Consider the following 20228-nt stretch of genomic DNA (forward strand, 5'->3'; position numbering starts at 1 on the left):
TACTTACAATAATGTATTTATTAATGGACACGGATATGATAAGTAGTATATGCAAGCAAGGCAGATATAAACTGAGACACTTTACGCACAGAAATCAAATAAACTGTTCTGGGTATTTAGGCATGAGATAATCAAACACAGCACCGTCGACGTACGGGTTCGAATCTCATGCCTTGTGTTTAGAGATGAATTTCAGCCCCAAACACGTATTTCGAGTTAAAGTTGATTTAAAGTTGATTAAGGTTGAATGTCTATATATGAATGTGCAGGTTTCAACCGTACGTTGATATACACAATATACAATGACCCAGATTAAGTGTTGCATCTTGTGTGCCTGGGTCAAGCTCCTGACACGTGATCAGCTCAGGCAGGGACAGTATGGGGATCAGTGAACCTATCGCGATACACACTTCCAGCAAACCCCACGGAAGTGAAAACTAGGTATTTGATACCTACACATGATTAATACATATATCAGCTGTATATGACAAATTACTTGGGCAGGTATCTTTTATACAGCACAACATTAGCGATTTAGCCTTTCGAATTTTCTCTTGAGACTAGGAATGAATGATTTGAAACAAACGATATGCTTTGATGGTTCGCAACTGCTGATATACCAGCATGCACTTGATTATCAATGTATAGAGGTGGCTTGAAGTGGGGCCTGGTGAGGCCACAGTCATCGTGACGATATCCATTACAAAGTGAGGCTTCTCGAAGCTAGCAAAGTTCAAACCCGTCGGCAATGAAATCAGTGGTTGGAGGGTGTGCGAGGATGAAGTCAAGTTTGTTTGACCTATCCAAAGTTGCCACAGTTGGTCATCAATGCAATAAGACACTGAATCCATCCTCTATATCATTCACGTCATGGCTGCAGGTCGTGATGCTCATAGGGAACGGCTGGCTGGTTCAGCAAATACTGTTGTTCAACTCGAGGCGTGAAGATGTCTCATATATGTCATTATCAACCATATCAACACTGTCAGCAGCTGTCGGCGTGAGGTTTGGGTCCGTGTCCGCTGTCTGGACATTGTCGTACATGTTGTTGTTTGATCCCGTGTCATACAGGTCATTGTCAACCATCTGTACTTTACTGTGTGGTTTGACCACAGACTGGTCAGGGTTTGATCCCGTGTCATACAGGTCATTGTCAACCATCTGTACTTTACTGTGTGGTTTGACCACAGACTGGGCAGGGTTTGATCCCGTGTCACACAGGTCATTGTCAACCATCTGTACTTTACTGTGTGGTTTGACCACAGACTGGGCAGGGTTTGATCCCGTGTCATACAGGTCATTGTCAACCATCTGTACTTTACTGTGTGGTTTGACCACAGACTGGGCAGGGTTTGATCCCGTGTCATACAGGTCATTGTCAACCATCTGTACTTTACTGTGTGGTTTGACCACAGACTGGGCAGGGTTTGATCCCGTGCCATACAGGTCATTGTCAACCATCTGTACTTTACTGTGTGGTTTGACCACAGACTGGACAGGGTTTAATCCCGTGTCATACAGGTCATTGTCAACCATCTGTACTTTACTGTGTGGTTTGACCACAGACTGGGCAGGGTTTGATCCCGTGTCATACAGGTCATTGTCAACCATCTGTACTTTACTGTGTGGTTTGACCACAGACTGGGCAGGGTTTGATCCCGTGCCATACAGGTCATTGTCAACCATCTGTACTTTACTGTGTGGTTTGACCACAGACTGGGCAGGGTTTGATCCCGTGTCATACAGGTCATTGTCAACCATGTCTACAACACTAAACCCCATCAGATCAGATGGAGCATACGCTGCGTCAGGTGGGTTAGAAGGTCGACAGAAGCGTGACTGGCACAACTCAATCGTGTCTGCTGCGCCAGGCATGGTCTCCGAGTTTCCCAATGTTACCATCATCACACTGCCTATGTCGGATACGTGTTCCTGTTCGTCTGTGGACGGGATGTCGAGATTATTGTAACTGATATCGTCACGGCCCGTCTTCATAGAATCTGGTTTGTCATCTCCGTGTGACGTGACAGCTTTGTGCCTGAAACAACATGACGTCATATTTCATACAGCGCAGGCCTTGATCAACATCGTTCATCGTATTTGCCATAGCTTGGTACATTTTGGTAAAGATATAATTGATGTACATTTTTGTGTATAGAATTCGTAAATACATTTGTACTTCGACTAATATGAGTAGGCACGTCGTAGTGCATCTTCTGTACACACTTTAGATGGGAAACACTATCAATTAAGTTATGTATGTTTAGAATATCAATATGAGATATGATTTTTTGAAATCCGAGGAACATGCTTGCATGGCTATAAGGATGATGGTGATGGTGATGACAACGACGGCAGCGACGAAGGCGGAGACGACGGTGATGAGAGGTGGGGTGTTGTCTGCAAGGGAATATAGGTAGTTGCTCTTTGACTTTCACCTTGATAACGACATTACGATGAACAAGAAAACGAGATGTATTGATACGAAGCGTGAAGAACGCGGCGTGTCAGCCTTAGGTGGGAAGAGTGTCGTAGGTTAGAGAAGTTCCCTACTGTGGGGCGTGGGGGGAGGGGCACGGGTGGCCCAGTCGTCTAATTTGCCGCGATTTGCTGTGCAGAGTTGCGTCCCTTGGGCACGCCAGAAACCTATGATCGTGGGTTTGAATCCCGGGTTCGCCCCGATTGTGTTTCTAGGTTTGTCAGTACCATACCCGTGTGTCTGGGTTTCACGTGCATCATCTCGGGCTTTCCTCCCACATTAAGCTGACACGCCGTGATATGACTGGAATACTGTTAAAAGCGGCGTTAAACCAACTCACTCACTCCCTACTTTGGTGTGTTCTACTTGCACTGAATCATAATCAGGATGAATGCAAACCAACGACCAGTGGATCCGGAGGCGGATGAGTGACAACGTCTGTTCCCTGACGTGGGGTGAGGGGGGAATACAAGCCGTGCCCCCATCGTTATGTCTGTTCCCTGACGTGGGGTGAGGGGGGAATACAAGTGGTGCCCCCATCGTTATGTCTGTTCCCTGACGTGGGGTGAGGTGGGAATACAAGCCGTGCCCCCATCGTTATGTCTGCTCCCTGACGTGGGGTGAGGGTGGGAATACAAGTGGTGCCCCCATCGTTATGTCTGTTCCCTGACGTGGGGTGAGGGTGGAAATACAAGCCGTGCCCCCATCGTTATGTCTGTTCCCTGACGTGGGGTGAGGGTGGGAATACAAGTGGTGCCCCCATCGTTATGTCTGTTCCCTGACGTGGGGTGAGGGTGGGAATACAAGTGGTGCCCCCATCGTTATGTCTGTTCCCTGACGTGGGGTGAGGGTGGGAATACAAGTGGTGCCCCCATCGTTATGTTTGCTCCCTGACGTGGGGTGAGAGTGGGAATACAAGTGGTGCCCCCATCGTTATGTCTGCTACCTGACGTGGGGTGAGAGTGGGAATACAAGTGGTGCCCCCATCGTTATGTCTGTTCCCTGACGTGGGGTGAGGGGGGGGGGGGGGGGGATACAAGTGGTGCCCCCATCGTTATGTCTGTTCCCTGACGTGGGGTGAGGGTGGGAATACAAGTGGTGCCCCCATCGTTATGTCTGTTCCCTGACGTGGGGTGAGGGTGGGAATACAAGTGGTGCCCCCATCGTTATGTCTGTTCCCTGACGTGGGGTGAGGGTGGAAATACAAGCCGTGCCCCCATCGTTATGTCTGTTCCCTGACGTGGGGTGAGGGTGGGAATACAAGTGGTGCCCCCATCGTTATGTCTGTTCCCTGACGTGGGGTGAGGGTGGGAATACAAGTGGTGCCCCCATCGTTATGTCTGTTCCCTGACGTGGGGTGAGGGTGGGAATACAAGTGGTGCCCCCATCGTCATGTCTGTTCCCTGACGTGGGGTGAGGGTGGAAATACAAGCCGTGCCCCCATCGTTATGTCTGTTCCCTGACGTGGGGTGAGGGTGGGAATACAAGTGGTGCCCCCATCGTTATGTCTGTTCCCTGACGTGGGGTGAGGATGGGAATACAAGTGGTGCCCCCATCGTTATGTCTGCTCCCTGACGTGGGGTGAGGGTGAGAATACAAGTGGTGCCCCCATCGTTATGTCTGTTCCCTGACGTGGGGTGAGGGTGGGAATACAAGTGGTGCCCCCATCGTTATATCTGCTCCCTGACGTGGGGTGAGGGTGGGAATACAGGTGGTGCCCCCATCGTTATGTCTGTTTCCTGACGTGGGGTGAGGGTGGGAATACAAGTGGTGCCCCCATCGTTATGTCTGCTCCCTGACGTGGGGTGAGGGTGAGAATACAAGTGGTGCCCCCATCGTTATGTCTGCTCCCTGACGTGGGGTGAGTGTGGGAATACAAGTGGTGCCCCCATCGTTATGTCTGCTCCCTTACGTGGGGTGAGGGTGAGAATACAAGTGGTGCCCCCATCGTTATGTCTGTTCCCTGACGTGGGGTGAGGGTGGGAATACAAGTGGTGCCCCCATCGTTATGTCTGTTCCCTGACGTGGGGTGAGGGTGGGAATACAAGTGGTGCCCCCATCGTTATGTCTGCTCCCTGACGTGGGGTGAGGGTGGGAATTCAAGTGGTGCCCCCATCGTTATGTCTGCTCCCTGACGTGGGGTGAGGGTGGGAATTCAAGTGGTGCCCCCATCGTTATGTCTGCTACCTGACGTGGGGTGAGGGTAGAAATACAAGTATCGATGTGACCGTGAAGCCTGCTCCCTGACGTATGTCTGGCTTGGAATACAATTGATGCGCCTACCGTTATCCCTGTCCCCTGACGTGGGATGTGGGGTATCTGGGGATGTCAGGCTGGAGTTCAGGGCCGTCCATGTTGATCCTGACGGAACGGTTGTACCCGTAGCTGTAGTCTCGGTGCTGTAGACATCAGTGGGTTCATGGTTTGTTGCAGAGTCAGTTTTCCCTGTCGATGCTGTCCCACTGTTTGCTGTTACTGATACTGTCTCGGTCGTTGTTGTACCACTGTTTGTTGTTACTGATGCTGTTTCGGGCGATGTTGTCCTACTGTTTGCTGTTACTGATGTCGTCTCGGTTGTTGTTGTGCTGCTGTTTACCGTTGCTGATGGTGATGGTGATGCTGATGATGCCCCACTACTGCTGGATTCAGACGAGGAATCCGTGGATGTCGGTCCGTTTGATTGAGAAGATGGTGCCAGTGTTGACGTCGTTCCACCTTACAATTACACATTGGTAATAATTTGCCGACAGCTGCTTTATCACAGGTATTTTGATGGTGGAAAGTACTCGTGATTAACCCAATGCTAGAGTCTCAGCTCATAATTCTTCGTCGGTCTAAAGGGAAACTGTTAAAATTGATTCGACTTACCTTATATCTACAAAACTAAGATGTACCCGAGACGGGCCATAATGCCCTCATTGTGTTCTACAGACACTGCACACATCGCCAAACTGAAACATTTCAGGCGAGTACATTGGCCTTCATTGCAGTAAATCATCGCCAGGGGGTCACATACACGTAGCTCGTCAGGGGATCTTATACATGTAGCTCACATCGTCAGGGTGTCTTATCAATGTAGCTCACATCGTCAGGGTGTCATATCAATGTAGCTCACATCGTCAGGGGACATTATATACGTAGCTCACATCTTCAGGGGGTCATATATATGTAGCTCACATCTTCAGGGGTTCATATACATGTAGCTCACATCGTCAGGGGGTCATATACATGTAGCTCACATCGTCAGGGTGTTATATACATGTAGCTCACATCGTCAGGGGGTCATATACATGTAGCTCACATCGTCAGGGTGTTATATACATGTAGCTCACATCGTCAGGGGGTCATATACATGTAGCTCACATCGTCAGGGTGTTATATACATGTAGCTCACATCGTCAGGGTGTCATATAAATGTAGCTCACATCGTCAGGGTGTTATATACATGTAGCTAACATCGTCAGGGGGTCATATACATGTAGCTCACATCGTCAGGGTGTCATATACATGTAGCTCACATCGTCAGGGTGTCATATAAATGTAGCTCATATCATCAGGGGGCCATATACATGTAGCTCACATCGTCAGGGGGTCATATACATGTAGCTCACATCGTCAGGGTGTTATATACATGTAGCTCACATCGTCAGGGGGTCATATACATGTAGCTCACATCGTCAGGGTGTCATATACATGTAGCTAACATCGTCAGGGGGTCATATACATGTAGCTAACATCGTCAGGGTGTCATATACATGTAGCTAACATCGTCAGGGTGTCATATAAATATAGCTCATATCATCAGGGGGCCATATACATGTAGCTCACATCGTCAGGGGGTCATATACATGTAGCTCACATCGTCAGGGTGTTATATACATGTAGCTCACATCGTCAGGGGGTCATATACATGTAGCTCACATCGTCAGGGTGTCATATACATGTAGCTAACATCGTCAGGGTGTCATATAAATGAAGCTCATATCATCAGGGGGCCATATACATGTAGCTCACATCGTCAGGGGGTCATATACATGTAGCTCACATCGTCAGGGTGTTATATACATGTAGCTCACATCGTCAGGGGGTCATATACATGTAGCTCACATCGTCAGGGTGTCATATACATGTAGCTAACATCGTCAGGGTGCCAAATACATGTAGCTCACATCGTCAGGGGGTCATATACATGTAGCTCACATCGTCAGGGGGTCATATACATGTAGCTCACATCGTCAGGGTGTTATATACATGTAGCTCACATCGTCAGGGTGTTATATACATGTAGCTCACATCGTCAGGGGGTCATATACATGTAGCTCACATCGTCAGGGTGTTATATACATGTAGCTCACATCGTCAGTGGGTCATATTTATATAGCTCACATCGTCAGGGTGTCATATACATGTAGCTCACATCGTCAGGGTGTCATATACATGTAGCTCACATAGTCAGGGTGTCAAATACATGTAGCTCACATCGTCAGGGGGTCATATACATGTAGCTCACATCGTCAGGGGGTCATATACATGTAGCTCACGTCGTCAGGGTGTCATATATATGTAGCTCACATCGTCAGGGGTCATATACATGTAGCTCACATCGTCAGAGCGTCATATACATGTAGCTCACATCGTCAGGGTGTCATATACATGTAGCTCACATCGTCAGGGGGTCATATACATGTAGCTCAGATCGTCAGTGGGTCATATTTATGTAGCTCACATCGTCAGGGTGTCAAATACATGTAGCTCACATCGTCAGGGGGTCATATACATGTAGCTCACATCGTCAGGGGGTCATATACATGTAGCTCACATAGTCAGGGTGTCAAATACATGTAGCTCACATCGTCAGGGGTATATAAATGTAGCTCACATCGTCAGGGTGCCATATACATGTAGCTCATATCGTCAGGGGGTCATATACATGTAGCTCACATCGTCAGGGGGTCATATACATGTAGCTCAGATCGTCAGTGGGTCATATTTATGTAGCTCACATCGTCAGGGTGTCAAATACATGTAGCTCACATCGTCAGGGGGTCATATACATGTAGCTCACATCGTCAGGGGGTCATATACATGTAGCTCACATAGTCAGGGTGTCAAATACATGTAGCTCACATCGTCAGGGGTATATAAATGTAGCTCACATCGTCAGGGTGCCATATACATGTAGCTCATATCGTCAGGGGGTCATATACATGTAGCTCATATCGTCAGGGTGTCATATACATGTAGCTCACATCGTCAGGGGGTCATATACATGTAGCTCACATCGTCAGGGTGTCATATAAATGTAGCTCACATCGTCAGGGTGTCATATACATGTAGCTCACATCGTCAGGGTGTCATATACATGTAGCTCACATCGTCAGGGGGTCATATACATGTAGCTCACATCGTCAGGGGGTTATATACATGTAGCTCACATCGTCAGGGTGTCATATACATGTAGCTCATATCGTCAGGGTGTCATATACATGTAGCTCACATCGTCAGGGGGTCATATACATGTAGCTCACATCGTCAGAGCGTCATATACATGTAGCTCACATCGTCAGGGTGTCATATACATGTAGCTCACATCGTCAGGGGGTCATATACATGTAGTTCAGATCGGACAATAATACATCGTAAAGAAAATATCACAATATACTTAGGAACACGGGTATATAAGAGATAAAGGTTTCTGTACTCGTCACTAAGCTTAATGAGTTTAATTCAACATGTTATGATTTAATGTTCAAAATTTTAAGATTGGTAGATACAAACTTTTTGGAAGATATAAGTAGTTTCGATCGTTTAATGTAACTTTAAAGGCTTGTTCTGGTTTAGAAACTAACCGTAGAGTACTATTGTTTTACTTCTAAGTATACGTAACTATCCAACATATCCAATAACACAATAGTGGAAGGATAATTTTAATTCCTAACCGTACTTTACTGTATATATCATTCATTCTCAGTGCAATTTATTCCTGATTTTGTTCAAGATTGGCCGCTGCTTGTGTAATATCTTCAGTAGTTTTGTCAGAATTTAAAAGATTACAGCTGTAGGAATGATTATTTGTTTCTTTTTCCTCATCACGTAGTCTAGTTTTTATTGTTTCGAAAATTTTCGTCAAGATATAAATATAAAATGTTCAATAAATTTATTCGGTATTGTATTATCATCTTTTGATTTGACTTTATTTAAAAACTTCTAAAAAGTCTTCAGGGGATATATTTTAATTTTGATGAAATATGTCTTGTAAGGTTTCTTTGTGTTGACGAATATATACTGAAGGCCAACGGAAACTTTACCATTGTTTTAAATCCCTCTAGTTTTAAACCACAAAGATCGATGCATGAAGGAAATGTATTGAAAAGATCAAATCGGACGAGGAATGTCATCTGCGTAACGCTGAGCTGTCAAATGTTAACGGCGGCCAGCAGTGTTCTCTCCTGCCCACAAATTCCTCCGTCTTAGGACTAACAATGTTTACAGGTCTTTACAGTGTTGACACTACCCATAGTGTACAGTACATTCACCCTGTGCACTCAAAAGAACCCACTCGTCCGATGGCAGATGACCAGATGTTGGGAACATGAATACGTACATACCCCCGAAACACAAGGGTCAAAACTTGTGGTGTCATCCTGGGCAAGTGATTTAGTTCAAATGTGCCTTTGGGAATTGGTACCCGATATGTAAATTGGATGTAAAAACCCTCAAGCGGCCGTAGGCAGTTTGGGTTGTATTCTCCCTTGGGAGTTGAGAATGATATCTGGAATACAAACGGATCAGCTGGTCGAGGAACAAAAAAAATATAAGAACCGGCTTTCAGCAGCGAAGACGACCATCTGCCAGTTACGTCGCTGCCAACGACATCTCGCTGTCCGGCCCATCTCAAACTATGACGATGATGCTGCGCTGTCAATAATTGTTCTCAGCTGGGTCTGTAAGTCCTTACTCCTCGAGACCTGAGTCGACTGGCCACTGTCTGTCGATTTACCCTAAGACTTTCGTCGCTGATGACATCATTATCAGGAATCGATTCCGAAGATGCAAAGTACGCAAGTACCGGTCTTCATTGGGCGTAGTTACCCTAGGGTCTGCTTGTTCTTGGTCTGTCTGATGTCTGCCCGGTCTGTCTGTAACGTTTCATCAGGTTAGTTACAGCAACACGGGATCAACGAAAAGTTCTAGCAATGTGGGCATTGGTGGCTCCCATCTGTATCATACTCAGGTCCGCTCGCATTGTTCGGTTGTCAGTCGTGGCATCCCCTTGCGTTTTTCTTATCGGTGTGAGTGTCTCACATGCTGTCCGTATTATTTATATACCCTTGCACGTGTAGTTTCGGCTGCCCAAGTAGCACGTGTTTTTCACTTTATGGCATTTTTTACGAAAAATACATGCCGTGGACGTGTATCAAATTCTGCACGGAGAAATGTTGTTTTTGGACGCAGTGTGAGTGTTTTTGAATTTTTGCAACTTTATTTTTAAAGCGTCATTTTTGGTCGTCAGTATCCTTATTATATACATACATCTTTTTATAAGCTTAGTTTCGTCCCGTGATAAGTGTACATTTGATGATGATTTGAATTATTAATTATTCCTGTGAGAATCTCGCGTTTGGTATTTACAGATCAGCCATAAAAGATTTAGGTTCTAATTCAGATGTTACATGACTTTTATTCATTTCAAATACCTTGATGACGTAATTGTCATACATTTTATAATCAGGGGCGTTAATTGTTCTGGCATGAAAATCTCCCATGTGTGTAACGAAGTCACGCTTAGTAAACATTAATTTTCTGATACAGACTTTTCAAATTCATAAAATGTAACCGCAGAGACATATTTAGATCATTCAGTGAGAATTGTATAAACCATTCCTGAATAAATGTCTTTATCTAAATTAAAAGGGGTTTTGCATAGTTTAATCCACAATACAGTGTCACAAGATTCTTGTGTAAGTTCTTCACATTTTATATAGTAAGTGCTTCCTTACGCTCTCGGGGCCTGGACGTCAGCTGGCATTGCATACCACTCATATCAGTGCCGCTCTGTGATGACGTCACGGTTTCAAGAACATTGTATAAAAAAGTGTTACATTGTTCATATTTCTGCTCCGCTAATAGACTAACTGTTCAAATTGACTCCAGGAAACCCACATTTTCTAACTTTTCACAGTTAACTTTAACTTTAAGTGTTTCTCATTATAATAATTCAAGAAGCATTAGCTCCAAGATATGTTGTTAAATTTTAAACTATTGAAATCAGAAGAACGTCTTAATACTACAACGAATAACAGACCCGTGAAGATCCCGGGATAGAATAGGTCTTCTAAACCCATGCTTGCCGTAAAAGCGACTATGCTTGTCGTTAAAGGCGACTAACGGGATCGGGTGGTCAGGCTCGCTGACTTGGTTGATACATGTCATCGATCCCAATTGCGTGGATCGATGCTCATGCTGTCAATCACTGGATTGTCTGGTCAAGACTCGATTATTTACATACCGCAACTATATAGCTGGAATATTGCTGAGTGCGGCGTTAAACAAAACCAACCAACCAACAACGAATAACAGGATTATGTTTAGTATTCTATATCCATGATAGCAAACAATCAAATGGTATATACTGAAAATGAAGAGATAAATATACACAAAACTCACCTTTTGTCGAAATCACCAAAAACGTAATGATGTTAAAAAACGTCAACATGGTTTGCCTTTGAGCACATCAAAGTGTTGTAAAGTATTTTTGGTTGTAGAGGACAAACAATTTATCACGTTAGACGAGGTCCGGGGATGAGGCGCTCAACAATGTAGCAACTGACTATTGTTTGGTCATACGATGCAGCTGGTATAGTGTTTCTGTCATTCGATCACACTTGTCTACCCACGACCCTGGACACCCTACAATCACTGCATATCCGCCTCAATGGGTGGTGTACTCACAGTCATCAAACCCTGACTGGGCAGTCGTTCCCCACTCTTCCTCGTCACGCGGTGCCCCATAAAACACTTGACTTTCAGCTAATTATCGGAGTTATGGCTCTATTTTAGTTTGTGAATATAATGAATCAAAAGCATAATTATGTCCTCAATAGTGAGGTTATAGGTAAAGCGTATGGTGTGTAGTTAAAGCTTGTAGTGTAGAGGTAAAGTTTTTAGCGTAGAGGTAAATGTTATAGGGAAGATAAAAGATTATAGTGTAGAGGTAAAGCTTGTAGTGTAGAGGTAAAGATTATAGTGTAGAGGTAAAGCTTGTAGTGTAGAGGTAAAGCTTGTAGTGTAGAGGTAAAGCTTAAAGTGTAGAGGTAAAGCTTAAAGTGTAGAGGTAAAGATTATAGTGTAGAGGTAAAGCTTGTAGTGTAGAGGTAAAGATTATAGTGTAGAGGTTAAGATTATAGTGTAGAGGTAAGGCTTGTAATGTAGATGTAAAGTTTATAGTTTTGAGGTTAAGCCTTTGGTGTTGGGGTAAAGCTTATAGTGTAGAGGTAAAGCTTGTAGTGTAGAGGTAAAGATTATAGTGTAGAGGTAAGCTTATAGTGTAGAGGTAAAGATTATAGTGTAGAGGTAAGCTTATAGTGTAGAGGTAAAGATTATAGTGTAGAGTTAAGGCTTGTAGTGTAGAGGTAAGCTTATAGTGTAGAGGTAAAGATTAAAGTGTAGAGGTTAAGATTATAGTGTAGAGGTAAGGCTTGTAATGTAGATGTAAAGTTGATAGTTTTGAGGTTAAGCCTTTGGTGTTGGGGTAAAGCTTATAGTGTAGAGGTAAAGCTTGTAGTGTAGAGGTAAAGATTATAGTGTAGAGGTAAGCTTATAGTGTAGAGGTAAAGATTATAGTGTAGAGGTAAAGATTATAGTGTAGAGGTAAAGATTATAGTGTAGAGGTAAAGCTTGTAGTGTAGAGGTAAAGATTATAGTGTAGAGGTTAAGATTATAGTGTAGAGGTAAGGCTTGTAATGTAGATGTAAGGTTTATAGTTTTGAGGTTAAGCCTTTGGTGTTGGGGTAAAGCTTATAGTGTAGAGGTAAAGCTTGTAGTGTAGAGGTAAAGATTATAGTGTAGAGGTAAGCTTATAGTGTAGAGGTAAAGGTTATAGTGTAGAGGTAAGCTTATAGTGTAGAGGTAAAGATTATAGTGTAGAGTTAAGGCTTGTAGTGTAGAGGTATAGTTTGTAGTGTAGAGGTAAAGCGTGTAGTGTAGAGGTAAAGGTTATAGTGTAGAGGTAAAGATTATAGTGTAGAGTTAAGGCTTGTAGTGTAGATGTTAAGCTTATAGTGTAGATGTAAAGTTTATAGTTTGGAGGTAAAACGTTTGGTGTTCGGGTAAATATTTTAGTGTAGAGGTAATGATTATAGTGTAGCGGTAAAGCTTGTAGTATAGATGTTAAGCTTATAGTGTAGATACAAAGCTAATAGTGAAGATGTTAAGCTTATAGTGTACATGTAAAGCTTTAAGAGCAGATTCAAGTTTATAGTGAAAATGTAAAGCTTATAGTGAAGATGTAAAGCTTATAGTGTAGATTAGAGCCTTTAGTGCAGATATAATGCTTATAGTGAAGATTTAAAGCTTATACTGCAGATTTTAAGCTTATAGTGTAGAGGTAAAGCTTACAGTGTAAAGGTAAAGCTTGTAGTGTAGATGTTAAGCTTATAGTGCAGATGTTAAGCTTATAGTGTAAATATAAAGCTTGTAGTGTAGAGGTAAAGCTTATAGTGCAGATGTTAAGCTGATAGTGTAGATGTAAAGCTTGTAGTGTAAATATAAAGCTTGTAGTGCAGATGTTAAGCTTAAAGTGTAGAGGTAAAGCTTATAGTGTAGAGGTAAGCTTGTAGTGTAGAGGTAAAGATTATAGTGTAGAGGTAAAGATTATAGTGTAGAGGTAAGGCTTGTAGTGTAGAGGCAAAGCTTAAAGTGTAGAGGTAAAGATTATAGTGTAGAGGTAAAGATTATAGTGTAGAGGTAAAGCTTGTAGTGTAGAGGTAAAGATTATAGTGTAGAGGTAAAGATTATAGTGTAGAGGTAAAGCTTGTAGTGTAGAGGTAAAGATTATAGTGTAGAGGTTAAGATTATAGTGTAGAGGTAAGGCTTGTAATGTAGATGTAAAGTTTATAGTTTGGAGGTGAAGCGTTTGGTGTTGGGGTAAAGCTTATAGTGTAGAGGTAAAGCTTGTAGTGTAGAGGTAAAGCTTAAAGTGTAGAGGTAAAGATTATAGTGTAGAGGTAAAGATTATAGTGTAGAGGTAAAGCTTGTAGTGTAGAGGTAAAGATTATAGTGTAGAGGTAAAGATTATAGTGTAGAGGTAAAGCTTGTAGTGTAGAGGTAAAGATTATAGTGTAGAGGTTAAGATTATAGTGTAGAGGTAAGGCTTGTAATGTAGATGTAAAGTTTATAGTTTTGAGGTTAAGCCTTTGGTGTTGGGGTAAAGCTTATAGTGTAGAGGTAAAGCTTGTAGTGTAGAGGTAAAGATTATAGTGTAGAGGTAAGCTTATAGTGTAGAGGTAAAGATTATAGTGTAGAGGTAAGCTTATAGTGTAGAGGTAAAGATTATAGTGTAGAGTTAAGGCTTGTAGTGTAGAGGTAAGCTTATAGTGTAGAGGTAAAGATTAAAGTCAGGAACAACACTGACAGCTGAGTGACGGTAGTCATTGCCCGGTACCAGCACACTACCGAGAAGATCTCCTTACTGTCAGGAACAACACAGACAGCTGAGTGACGGTTGTCATTCCCCGGTACCAGCACACACCCGAGAAGATCTCCCTACTGTCAGGAACAACACAGACAGCTGAGTGACGGTAGTCATTTCCCGGTACCAGCACAATACCGAGAAGATCTCTTTATTGTCAGGAACAACACTGACAGCTGAGTGACGGTAGTCATTGCCGGTACCAGCACACTACCGAGAAGATATCCTTACTGTCAGGGACAACACTGACAGCTGAGTGACGGTAGTCATTCCCCGGTACGAGCACACTACCGAGAAGATCTCCTTACTGTCAGGGACAACACTGACAGCTGAGTGACGGTAGTCATTGCCCGGTACCAGCACACTACCGAGAAGATCTCCTTACTGTCAGGAACAACACAGGCGCCTTGACCAACAACTTCGGACGGAAAGTCTGATGGTGCTTTGTAACAACTAATAGTTCAAATACCATCATTTGATGAAGAAGGTGTCTTCCGAACATCCTCTCTAAGTAAGTCACAGTGACAACGCGACGTTAACCATTTTCATCAAAACCTGGACTTCAAAATGTCCGACACGAAAAACGTAACGGTATTTCCGAATCAGTTCATGAAGCTGCGGTGATGACAACTGTTAGCCAATCATTGAAAGGTGATCGTGATGATGTGTCAAATTCATAGACTGATATGGACTGTCGTTGCAGGTCTAGACACGGGTTGACCTCCTCGGTGGTCTAGTGGTAGAGCGTCCACCCGGAGAGAGGAAGGTTCGGGGTTCTCCAAAAGGCGCTAAAATATGGCACTTGTTGTTACCCTGCATGACGCTCGGCATTACAGTGCTAAAACAAGGACTGGTCGGCTCGGAGTCAGTATTCCGTGTCTGAGTCGGGTATTCATTAATAAAACATCGTATCTCAGTGGGCTAGCACTATAAAATCGACTTTTGTCTCGACTAATACAAGCAGCCATACGCGCGCTTGCACGTCGCTATATAAGTGCAATAATCTTGGACGCGACGTTAAACCCCGTTTCACCTCAACGGATCGAGTCAACACTACTAAAGTTTGGATGTGCATTTCGTCGTTTTGTTCACTACGATGGGTCGTAGCGATGATATTCTTGAATGATCATGCAGTAAAACTCCTTGATTTTTCTCAATATATGCTAAATGCTAAGTTCAGGATTAAAGGGTCTGAATGTTCAAAAACAACGCTTGTGTATGTGTTCGTGTTTGGGAATTCCCAGGGTTTCCCAAAGGGATGTGGAAGTTGTCAGTCAGTGTTTACGTCATTTCAAGAATACATTCTCGTGAAAAGGTACTGACGACAAATTGTCGTTCTATGTGACTAGCCTCTCGTCCAATCGAAAACCGAATACCATTTAAACATTAAATACGTATTGCATTATGATTACGCGCAAATATGAGCCCTAATACATAAAGACTATCACAAGTAAGCTTTGACACATAATGACCAGTAGAAGTAAGCCCTGACACACACTGACCGGTACAAGTAAGCCCTGACACAGCAAGACTGGTAGAAGTAAGCCCTGACACAGCATGACCGTTACAAGTAAGCCCTGAGACAACATGACCGGTACAAGTAAGCCCTGACACAGCATGACCGGCAGATGTAAGCCCTAACACATACTGACCGGTAGAAGTAAGCCCTGACACAGCAAGACTGGTAGAAGTAAGCCCTGACACGGAATGACTGGTACAAGTAAGCCCTGACACAGCATGACCGTTACAAGTAAGCCCTGAGACAACATGACCGGTACAAGTAAGCCCTGACACAGCATGACCGGTAGAAGTACGCCCTGACACAACATGACCGGTAGAAGTAGGCCCTGACACAACATGACCGGTACAAGTAAGCCCTGACACAACATGACCGGTAGAAGTACGCCCTGACACAGCATGACCGGTACAAGTGAGCCCTGACACAACATGACCGGTACAAGTAAGCCCTGACACAAACTGACCGGTAGAAGTAAGCCCTGACACAACATGACCGGTAGAAGTAAGCCCTGACACAGCATGACCGGTACAAGTAAGCCCTGACACAAACTGACCGGTAGAAGTAAGCCCTGACACAACATGACCGGTAGAAGTAAGCCCTGACACAGCATGACCGGTACAAGTGAGCCCTGACACAACATGACCGGTACAAGTAAGCCCTGACACAGCATGACCGGTAGAAGTAAGCCCTGACACAGCATGACCGGTACAAGTGAGCCCTGACACAACATGACCGGTAGAAGTAAGCCCTGACACAGCAGGACTGGTAGGAGTAAGCCCTGACACAGCATGACTGGTATAAGTAAGCCCTGACACAGCATGACCGGTACAAGTAAGCCCTGACACACCATGGCCGGTAAAAGCAAACCCTGACACAGCATGACTGGTACAAGTAAGCCCTGACACAGCAGGACTGGTACAAGTAAGCCCTGACACAGCAGGACTGGTAGAAGTAAGCCCTGACACAGCATGACTGGTATAAGTAAGCCCTAATACAACATGACCGGTACAAGTAAGCCCTGACACAAACTGACCGGTACAAGTAAGCCCTGACACAAACTGACCGGTACAAGTAAGCCCTGACACAAACTGACCGGTAGAAGTAAGCCCTAATACAACATGACCGGTACAAGTAAGCCCTGACACTGCATGACCGGTACAAGTAAGCCCTGACACAAACTGACCGGTAGAAGTAAGCCCTGACACAAACTGACCGGTAGAAGTAAGCCCTGACACAAACTGACCGGAACAAGTAAGCCCTGACACGGAATGACTGGTACAAGTAAGCCCTGACACACCATGGCCGGTAAAAGCAAGCCCTGACACAACATGACTGGTACAAGTAAGCCCTAATACAACATAACCGGTACAAGTAAGCCCTGACACTGCATGACCGGTACAAGTAAGCCCTGACACAACATGACCGGTAGAAGTAAGCCCTGATATACACTGAGTGGTACAAGTAAGCCCTGACACAAACTGACCGGTAGAAGTACGCCCTGATACAACATGACCCGTAGAGGTATGCCCTGACACATACTGATCGGCAGAAGTAAGCCCTGACACATACTGACCGGTAGTAATAAGCCCTGACACAACATGACCGGTACAAGTAAGCCCTGTCACACACTGACCGGTACAAGTAAGCCCTGACACATACTGAGTGGTAGAAGTAAGCCCTGACACATACTGACCGGTAGTAATAAGCCCTGACACAACATGACTGGTACAAGTAAGCCCTGTCACACACTGACCGGTACAAGTAAGCCCTGACACAGCATGACTGGTAGAAGTAAGCCCTGACACATACTGATCGGTAGAAGTAGGCCCTGACACATACTGACCGGTAGTAATAAGCCCTGACTCAACATGATCGGTAAAAGCAAGCCCTGACACACACTAACCGGTACAAGTAAGCCCTGACACAAATTGACCGGTAGAAGTAAGCCCTGACACACCATGGCCGGTAAAAGCAAGCCCTGACACAACATGACCGGTAGAAGTAAGCCCTGACACAAACTGACCGGTAGAAGTAAGCCCTGACACAACATGACCGGCACAAGTAAGCCCTGACACAACATGACCGGTAGAAGTAAGCCCTGACACAAACTGACCGGAACAAGTAAGCCCTGACACAACATGACCGGTAGAAGTACGCCCTGACACAACATGACTGGTACAAGTAAGCCCTAATACAACATGACCGGTACAAGTAAACCCTGACACAAACTGACCGGTAGAAGTACGCCCTGACACAACATGACCGGTAGAAGTAGGCCCTGATAAAACATGACCGGTACAAGTACGCCCTGACACAAACTGACCGTTAGAAGTACTCCCTGACACATACTGACCGGCGGAAGAAAGCCCTGACACAGCATGACTGGTAGAAGTAAGCCCTGACACACACTAACCAGTTCAAGTAAGCCCTGGCAGAGCATGACTGGTAGAAGTTAGACCTGACACATACAAACTTGCTGAAGTAAGCCCTGACACAGCATGACTGGTAGAAGTAAGCCCTGACACATACTGACCGGTAGAAGTAAGCCCGGACACAACATGACTAGTAGAAGTACGCCTTGACACAACATGACCGGTACAAGTAAGCCCTGACACAACATCACTGGTAGAAGTATGCCCTGACACAGCATGACCGGTAGAAGTACGCCCTGACACAACATGACCGGTAGAAGTAAGCCCGGACACAACATGACCGGTAGAAGTAAGCCCTGACACACTAACCGGTACAAGTAAGCACTGACACAACATGACCGTTTCAAGTAAGCCCTGGCACATACTGACCGGTAGAAGTAAGCCCTGACACAACATGACTAGTAGAAGTACGCCTTGACACAACATGACCGGTAGAAGAACGCCCTGACACAACATGACTGGTAGAAGTATGCCCTGACACAGCATGACCGGTAGAAGTACGCCCCGACACAACATGACCGGTAGAAGTACGCCCTGACACAACATGACCGGTAGAAGTACGCCCTCACACAGCATGACCGGTACAAGTAAGCCCTGACACACCATGAATGGTATAAGTAAGCCCTGACACAACATGACCGGCAGATGTAAGCCCTGACACAGCATGACCGGTAGACATACGCCCTGACACAACATGACCGGTAGAAGTAAGCCCTGACACAACATGACCGGTAGAAGTACGCCCTGACACAACATGACCGGTAGAAGTACGCCCTGACACAGCATGACCGGTACAAGTAAGCCCTGACACAGCATGACCGGCAGATGTAAGCCCTGACACAGCATGACCGGTAGACATACGCCCTGACACAACATGACCGGTAGAAGTACGCCCTGACACAACATGACTGGTATAAGTAAGCCCTGACACAGCACGACCGGCAGATGTAAGCCCTGACACAGCATGACCGGTAGACTTACGCCCTGACACAGCATGACCGGCAGATGTAAGCCCTGACACAGCATGACCGGTACAAGTAAGCCCTGACACAACATGACCGGTAGAAGTACGCCCTGACACAACATGACCGGTAGAAATACGCCCTGACACAGCATGACCGGTAGGAGTAAGCCCTGACACAACATGACCGGTAGAAGTACGCCCTGACACAACATGACCGGTAGAAGTATGCCCTGACACAATATGACCGCCAGAAGTACGCCCTGACACAACATGACTGGTATAAGTAAGCCCTGACACAGCCTGACCGGCAGATGTAAGCTATGACAGCATGACCGGTAGAAGTATGCCCTGACACAACATGACCGGTAGAAGTATGCCCTGACACAGCATGACCGATAGAAGTAAGCCCTGACACAGCATGACCGGCAGATGTAAGCCCTGACACAGCATGACCGTTAGACGTACGCCCTGACACAACATGACCGGTAGAAGAGCGCCCTGACACAACATGACGGGTAGTAATAAGCCCTGACACAGCACGACCGGCAGATGTAAGCCCTGACACAGCATGACCGGCAGATGTAAGCCCTGACACAGCATGACCGGTACAGGTAAGCCCTGACACAACATGACCGGTAGAAGTACGCCCTGACACAACATGACCGGTAGAAGTACGCCCTGACACAACATGACCGGTAGAAGTAGGCCCTGACACAACATGACCGGTACAAGTAAGCCCTGACACAACATGACCGGTAGAAGTACGCCCTGACACAACATGACCGGTAGAAGTACGCCCTGACACAACATGACCGGTACAAGTAAGCCCTGACACAACATGACCGGCAGATGTAAGCCCTGACACAGCATGACCGGTAGAAGTATGCCCTGACACAGCATGACAAGTAGAAGTATGGCCTGACACAACATGACCGGTAGAAGTACGCCCTGACACACACTTACCGGTAGAAGTACGCCCTGACACAACATGACTGGTAGAAGTATGCCCTAACACAACATGACCGGTAGAAGTACGCCCTGAAACATACTGACCGGTAGAAGTACGCCCTGAAACAACATGACCGGTAGAAGTAAGCTCTGAGAAAAGGAAATATTAAGAATGTGTGTCAGCCTGGACAAATGTT

At 45.2% G+C, this 20228-nt stretch overlaps 2 protein-coding genes across 2 annotated transcripts; both read right to left on the minus strand.

Annotated features, from left to right (window-relative positions):
- On the minus strand, positions 1 to 11429 carry LOC124112353 (cell wall protein DAN4-like). The gene is made up of 4 exons (XM_048383437.1): positions 11147 to 11429; positions 4763 to 5194; positions 2316 to 2400; positions 1 to 2038 (listed from the first exon to the last, which is right to left on the minus strand). The coding sequence occupies exons 1-4, from the start codon at positions 11193 to 11195 to the stop codon at positions 913 to 915; spliced, it is 1692 nt and encodes a 563-aa protein (XP_048239394.1). The 5' UTR covers positions 11196 to 11429; the 3' UTR covers positions 1 to 912.
- A 7972-nt stretch (positions 11430 to 19401) lies between these two features.
- Positions 19402 to 20013, minus strand: LOC125372794. The gene has a single exon (XM_048383430.1). The coding sequence runs from the start codon at positions 20011 to 20013 to the stop codon at positions 19402 to 19404; it is 612 nt and encodes a 203-aa protein (XP_048239387.1).
- Between the last annotated feature and the right edge of the window lie 215 nt (positions 20014 to 20228).

Source organism: Haliotis rufescens, unplaced genomic scaffold, assembly GCF_023055435.1.
Source record: "Haliotis rufescens isolate VD_foot unplaced genomic scaffold, xgHalRufe1.0.p SCAF_48, whole genome shotgun sequence".
Lineage (NCBI taxonomy): Eukaryota > Metazoa > Mollusca > Gastropoda > Lepetellida > Haliotidae > Haliotis > Haliotis rufescens.

What these genes read in the sequence shown, in the direction of transcription:
- LOC125372794 (XM_048383430.1), bottom strand. Translation starts at nt 20,013, where the DNA reads ATGTTGTGTCAGGCCATACTTCTACTTGTCATGCTGTGTCAGGGCATA.
- LOC124112353 (XM_048383437.1), bottom strand. Translation starts at nt 11,195, where the DNA reads ATGTTGACGTTTTTTAACATCATTACGTTTTTGGTGATTTCGACAAAA. An exon ending in TTTGGTGATTTCGACAAAAG is followed by an intron (nt 5,195 to 11,146) that starts GTGAGTTTTGTG and finishes TGTAATTGTAAG; the next exon opens with GTGGAACGACGTCAACACTG. An exon ending in ACCATCATCCTTATAGCCAT is followed by an intron (nt 2,039 to 2,315) that starts GCAAGCATGTTC and finishes ATGTTGTTTCAG; the next exon opens with GCACAAAGCTGTCACGTCAC.